At 44.8% G+C, this 7,500-nt stretch overlaps 1 protein-coding gene across 1 annotated transcript in view; it reads right to left on the reverse strand.

Annotated features, from left to right (window-relative positions):
- The window catches only part of astn2 (astrotactin 2), a 267,450-nt gene that overhangs the window by 79,627 nt on the left and 180,323 nt on the right, over positions 1–7,500 (reverse strand). Inside the window, 1 exon segment of the mRNA XM_077011457.1 lies at positions 4,877–5,027. Coding sequence (XP_076867572.1) covers positions 4,877–5,027 — 151 coding nt within the window.

A 7,500-nucleotide genomic window follows, 5' to 3' on the forward strand; every position in this document is an offset into this window, starting at 1 on the left:
ACAGCCCCAGCACAAATGGTCGACTGTTGCGTAGGACTGTAAATTGGTGTCAAACCAGGTGTGAGTTCAAGTGGCTGTTGACCTATGACAGCATGTTCCAGTGTGCGGTTACTTTTGATTGGTTGGTGGTGGCAAACCTTGTTGTTGAGCAAGACTGAAGGGAGTGTGGTGGAGGGGTTTGTGGGGGTAGAGGGGTTTGGGGGGGGGGGTAGAGGGGTTTGGAGGAGAGCTGGTGTGGAGCAGAGAGGAGAGCTGAGGAGGTAGATTTGGAGAACTCTCCCTCTCTTTCTCCCTTCCTCTCCTCCTCTCTCTTTCTCCCTGTCTTTCTCTCTCTTTCTCTCCCACCTTTCTCTCTCTCTCTCTCCCTGTCCCCCTTTCTCCCTTGCCCTGCCCTCTCTCCATCTCTCCCCCTCTCTCTCATTCTGTCTTTCTTTCTCTTTCTCCCTCTCGGTCCATCTATTTTTACACTATCATGTATGTTGCCTTATTTCAGTACCTAACCAACTATATTGTGTAATGAATTGATAAAACTATACAATGTAAATGCTTAAGTACTCACTAACTAAACGAAATAACCAGCTTTAGTTTTAAGTAGTCCTGACACCAATTCCCTGGAAACTATCCAATCTCATGCCTTTACTTACTATATTAAACCATATAAGGTTAGAGGTGCTTGCTGAATAGTACACCTCTAACAAAGCAGGCTGTTTTAGCATTATGTAACTTTATAAAGCTGATTATGCATAAGGGGTAAGTTAATATATGTACTAAATATCCCATACAATATAAATCTTATAGTGTTATATATTATATAACCATGTTTAGCTTCTTCAATTATAACACACAAAGTGTGTCCCAACTGCCATCTCTCTAGCCATACTTAACGCTCAAGACTCATCTGTTCTAACTGTGTTATCAGTGCTCTGGAATTTGAATGTGATGCGTAGTGTCATGTACTGAATCTGCAAGTCTCGTCTTGAGCTACTAATTGTCTTCAACCTGTTGGCTCTATGAATGCATCCTTGAGTATGCGAAAACAGAATGTACAACTAGTGTGTATATATAAAGCACACAAATCTAGCAGAAGGTTTTTAGTTTTTTTGCCAGGATGATCATTTTCCCACATCCCCATAACAAGGACAAGCAAAAACCGCTTGGAATGCTTGAAAAAGGCCAAAGGCTACCAGGGACAATTTGAACACTAATAGTCCTGCAATTAAGGGTCTGGTTTAAATGTAAGGACCGCAGCATGGCAAATGCAAACAAGTCCATTAAAAACATATAAAATTCTGCTCTCTCACCTGCCATGATCACAACATTAAGAAGCTAATGACTCCTTCACTGGGGCCTGCAGCGGGGCCGGTGTATTGTGGCACGGTAACAGCCTTCACTGTGCTTACCTCTACAAATGAACGTAATGATGTGGGGAAACCGTGTAAACCCTTTCACGATGTGCTTTTCAATTATCCAATTCACATCATTTATCCTTTCACAGCTCTAATTAATTCACGGACTGAAAATGAGCTATTTTACTGTAATGACCCTAGTTTCAGCGCCATCTTGTCAACAATATGGCTATTTACAAACCAGAAGTGTGATAAAACATGCATTGAAAGGAACTTAATGATTCCGCGTATTCAGAGGTGGTTTCATTTCTGAGATATCTTCAGGAATATGTTATGACTCTACTGTGCTTTATTGTTTTCCATTCGCTCCCTGACATCAGCCCAGAGAGGTTTACCCTGCAGTGCCTCCAGAAAAACACTTCCAGAAATAGAGGCCAAGTGCTTTTGCCCCACACCTAAAAAGATTATGCACCTGTCACTCAAAAATACCCCCCCAAAAACACAAATCTGATTGGTTTAACACACTGCTCGATATTTCCAGCATGAGATAACCCCTTTTAAATCTCTGTCCATAGCTGACAGGATTACTGATGAATGCTGTGTCTTCACAAAAGGGTCCTCGCATAGAGAAAAAACAGCCATGACACAATTTTGTATTGACTGCTTACTCTCAAAATCCATCAAATATGACATTGAGAACGATTCAGTTCACTCTTCTGTGCTACCCGCCTTAATGCGTGATTGTCTTTGACTGCTTACATTTTCAGAAAAGAGGGTTTGGAATAATCCCATAAGCATCAATCTGACTGATGACCATGAGCAGTGCATTTTGGGATGAAAGGTCAAGGGTGAAAAACCACAGGTGTTGCAAAACACTCAAGCAGCTACTGAGTAGAATCATCAAACCGTCATTTTGGTGCCTGTTTGGTTTTAACCCTTCCAACCTCTGGGGAAAAGTGCATTAAGGGAGTTGAGATTGTTAGTTCAGTTGGAGAAGACTGGAAAAGACGGTCACTTTGTAAAATAAACAAAGAGTGCTTTGTGAAAACTCGCAGCGCTCGATCACGCCTTCAACACCACACAACCATTTACTCAAGGGTAAGAATCAATAACATAATACCTACAATAAATACAAATAATATTGTGGAATGTTCTAATGTGAACCTCCAAAGTATGCAAGAACCAGGATCTACTCCACCTGTTTCCAATGCCCAAGTGCGTCAAATCCAGACGTTTCCGTAGAACTAGTGAGCTGATGGATCTGAGACTAGGGTGACTGGCGTTCACACTTAACCCCGTAAGCACTTCTGAGCAGTCAAAGCTAGAGTACCTGATGGGCAGCAATCAGGAATCACCAGATCAGTTTTCGGCTTTCATTCCCAATGACAGAGAAGGCGGAAGCCAGTCAAAGTACATCCCGAGGCCAGCCTCTAACGATCGGCCCATCTATCAACTTGGAACATGGCGAGCTCATCGATTTAATTGGTTTACGAGCAGGGCCCGCCCACAGACTGCCTCCGGTCTCTCTGATGCACCCCTGTGTCTTTCGTATTATAAATCTGACAGCAGTGCCTGTCTTGCACAGACCCTCCATGCACATCACATTCACTCCAGGCTTGGCGATACGTGCAATGAACTTCAGCCTATGAGGTGGCGTGCCGACCCGCTCAACTCCCAAGGCTGCTTTAAAAGCTTCCAATGCTCTTAAGGAACAGGCCACAAATTAAACAAACTACCACTCTTCACGCTGTGTCTGTCTGCACGGTGTAGACGGCACACAGAAACTGCTGTTATAATTCTTCATAACCGTTAACAGTGCCCTCTACAAATATTGACATCTCTGTCAAACATGAGCAAAATGGGCTGTAAAAAATGATTTTTCTTTATCCTTTTTATTCTGATTCAGACGTCCAGGACTGAAAAGAAATGATATTTATCTCAATTCTATGTGTGCAACAATTTTTGGCATTTAATAATTGTGCAACCTCCCTTTTCAAGGATAACACCTCTGCGTCTTCTCTGAAACTGGAGAAAACACGGAGAAGGACTGGAGAACATACAGGATCTTCTCTAGTCCTTGCTTGAAGGCCATGCTTGTTGATTCTACACTTCTGCTCATCCCACTGGTCTCTGTTGTGTATGTCATGGGGCTGAGATGGCCATGACAGAACCTTGAGTCTGTGTTTGTGTTGATTTCAAGATGTGTTTTGGATCCTTCTAGAAGATCCAACCATGGTCCAGCTTATTCTTCCTGGCAGAGGCATTCAGGATTTGATCTAACGTCTGCAGGAATTAGCTGGAGTCCATGACACCATCTATTCAAATAAATTGTCCAGGGCATCTGTGAAAACATCAGGCTCACAGCTTCACAGATGCACCACCATGCTTCATCCCCAGTGTGGCAGTTATCCACACGGCTGTCTAAGTGTCTCGTGTTCATTGCCTGAAAGCTCTATTTTGGTCTCATCTGACCATAGAACATGGACTGGAAAAGTTCCAGCCACATCTGATATATCCTTGACCGCGTTGGCATTGTTGAGATGACCCTCCCGAACAGCCTTCCTCTCCGTGGTTGTGTACGGAGAGAAGGATGCTCTCTTAGGAGGTTCACCCTAAGACCTAAATTCTGTAAGACTCCAGCTGTAATCTTGGGAGACTCTTTTTGTTAGTATCAACACAGCTTCTGTTCCAGGCTGATTCTCAACATCTCAAGTTGTTGATGGTGGAAATGGGCATTTCTTTCTCATAGGCAGGCATGAGTGAATGAATTTGTTCTGTGATTTATACCCCAGAGAAAGAGGAAGTCATGGTTGATCATTCAAGTGTTCCAAATTGCTTAGGAAAACATTAAAACTCAATATGAATGAATATGAAGAGGAATAAACTTCATTTATAGCCCTCTGATGAGAATGAATAAGGGTGAGACTGGGACACAGACATTTGAGAATTGAGACACTGAGACATTTGAGACATTTGTTTTCATGATAAGAAATTGTTTCTATCAATCATTGTACATCAAATAAAGGTTAGACGTGTCTTAATTTTTTGAATTAAAGATCAAAGGGATAAGCAATAAAGAACGTCTTTACAGCCCATTTTCCTCATGTTCTCCACAGGTGGCAGTATTTATAGGGGGCGCCATAGGACAGTTATTACTGGTTGTTGTAACACAATGCTGTTATTTTTCACCCTTTGCAGTAACATCAATACACAACATCACCATTGTCCTTTGGTCGAATCCAGCAACAGATTATTACAAATTATTCTTAAAAAAAGTTAAACATTGGTTGGTAGATCATTTGATCTACAGATAAATGCTTTTAATATACGCTTGCCTTCGAGAATGCCCTCTGGATACGGCAAAGAAAGTGATACTGCCCTTTGTCTATAGACTGACACAGCATAGCAATATAAAGATGTGACCTTCCTGTCTGGAAAGAAGTGAAACTGCACGTTATTACGGCGAGAGAACACAGCCCTCAGAAGGTGTTCTGGGCGGAGTGGACCTCCGTGTCTGCGCCCCCTCTCACCATGCAGCCGTTGGAGTCCAGACGTCTGTCGGAGACGCACTTGAAGTTCTTCCTGCAGCCGCCGTTGTCCTTGGAGCAGTCTCTCACGGGCCCGAACGAAGCGAGCAAGTCATCCACGGTCTCGAAATAAGTGGACATTATGGCCTCCTCCCTAGAGAGGGAACAAGGGGTGGGCAGAAGGAGGGAGTCATTTGGGGAAGGGACGAAGGGGGTCAGTAGGGCTCAACGACGACATTAAGAGGAGACGGGGCAGACGTATTAATGGACAGTGAGAACACCGACTGCTAGCGACGCTGACATCGTTAAGAAAGATGAAAGTAAAAAAAACAGACATCTGGACAGACAGAAAGAAAGAAAGGCAGAAAAGCAGAGTCATAGTATCATAAACAAAACACTGTACAGATATTTCCATATGTAAATGTGTAGTACATATTTCAACGGCTTCCTGGGAGCAGAATGTTCCAAATGTATGCTGGGTATTAAAGCTACTATAGGCATGTGTGTCCATGCAGCCTGGCCAACAGACTAAATCATAATGTCAGACGAGCAGTGAGACCTCGGGTCACGTACACCCAGGCTGATTTATAAGGTGTCTCTACTGTGCAGTAGCAACACAGCTGTCCATCAGGCTGCTGTCAAATTCCTGCTGCTATTTTATTTGTTTATTTATTTATGTAGCAACACACCATTTTTTTCTCCCTGGAGCAGCCGTGTATGGCTCATCTGCGAACAGCCGGGTCCCATCAGGCTGCACTTGTGAAGCAGGTGATCTGACGTTCATTTATGAGCAGCAACAGTTCTTGGGCGGACAACACACTGCTAACGCACTCCAGAAAAGGGGAACCGTATCAACACAAACAGATCACGCAAGTCCCTTCCAGTTTCCATGGGAGCGGGCCACGGTTCAGCTCAACGTAAAAGTTACGGCGGGAAAAAGGGTCGCTCGGTTGTTGGAACATTAGCGCTGCGTAAGAAACCACTGAGCACCTGCAAACGAGCCTTTAAATGACACACTGAACTGTGCGGAGGAGTGCCTGCGCCTCAAATCTTGACAAGTGTGTGCGTATAAATGCCGGGATGTTACGTGATGTAATAGAATTTCCCATAGACACTGGGGCCCGTGATGACATTAAATTTCGTCTCCGTCAGATTTCACGTTCGTCAGATGTCATGCTGGCGGTAGTTCCACAGGTTGCCATGCCTATCTGGGCCACTGATAGAGATGTTGCGTTGAGATGTTGAGATGTAGCTCAACATCTCAGTTTTCACTCCTCTGACATGCCTACTGAATTATCGGAGGAATTAAATTAGTCATATAACAGTGCAGCAATCGCCTGCCTGTGTGGGGGTCCTCTAACCTGAAGCAATCGTCATAAAGATCCGAATGAAGCATCCCATGCACACTGATGCTTTTATTTGAATTAGACGGTAATCGGTAATATGAATGCTATATGAATTCTCGGTAGTCTACCTAGGAACTGTACTTCGTTCCGCCTCTAGGTGGTGCTGTGAGCGCAGGTCCAATTAAGCCCGGTACAGGCGAGGACACAAGCCCAATCACGACCTGCATTCGTTCTGAGAGTACACGGACAAACACGTGCCAATGCCGATTTAAACAACATTAGGACAAGATCAGGACAACATTAGTGGTGCAGTACGTCTCCACTAGTGCAATCAACAGAGTCTCGAGGGCACAAACGTTCTGCACTTCGGGAGTTACAGGCAGTGGATTGGAAACGATTCCCCTCAGACTCGAGCGAGCGTGCGAGTTAGAGCGCAAAGCGCCTTGGAGTCACGCCGGAGCGAGTCGTCTGACGACTGCCGAACTCCGCACGGGACTCCAGCTGTCTGAAAGGCACTGCGAGGGCTTTTAGTCGTACAATAGCGGATAATCGGGCTCACACTCTCTGAGTGGGTTATCAGCGCAAAGTAATACACTGCCACCGAGGCATCAGGGCTGGCCCAAAGTAGGTCAGACGAGAACGCGGGTTGATCCTGGCCGAAGTAGGTCAGACGAGAACGCAGGTTAACTCTTCTGTATTGGTCAGCAACTCTCTATCATCTCGCAACATCTCTCCTTCAATCATCTACCTTCTCATAAATTTCTCCTCCAAATCCAACACAGATCAGGCAATCAAGGACTTACAGAGACAATAACGAGATAGACCAGTTTTGGCAGTTTAGGATCAGAAATAAACTCTGCAAGATGGTATGCCCTCAGGAGCAGTTTTGGAACAAAATCCTGGAGTTGGTCTCCAGGAGCAGAGCAGGAGCAACATATCGCGTATCCCGCATGGACGGCTGCAGTGATTGGCTGTAGTGGATGTCTGTTCGCAAAGTGTGTTTCAGGCCCTGTTAATGAGCAGATACCACAGCTGTTGGAGCACCATTGAGCTAATTGGTGTGCTAATGGAAGAGCATCAGAACGGCAAGAGCAGAGGGTGTGAAAAGGGCTCTGCAGGACAATGACTGCCTGTTCATTCAAGTAGGCAAACAAGGCCAGACAGGGACCTTTGGATCGCCTCATCACCGGAAACCTAAAGGCAGTAAATGAACAGCCTGCATTTAAAAGCAGTATCGGGGGGGGGGGGGGGGGTGGGTGCTTTAAGATCTCCAAAACTACC

This window comes from Brachyhypopomus gauderio, chromosome 7 (assembly GCF_052324685.1).
Source record: "Brachyhypopomus gauderio isolate BG-103 chromosome 7, BGAUD_0.2, whole genome shotgun sequence".
Classification (NCBI taxonomy): domain Eukaryota; kingdom Metazoa; phylum Chordata; class Actinopteri; order Gymnotiformes; family Hypopomidae; genus Brachyhypopomus; species Brachyhypopomus gauderio.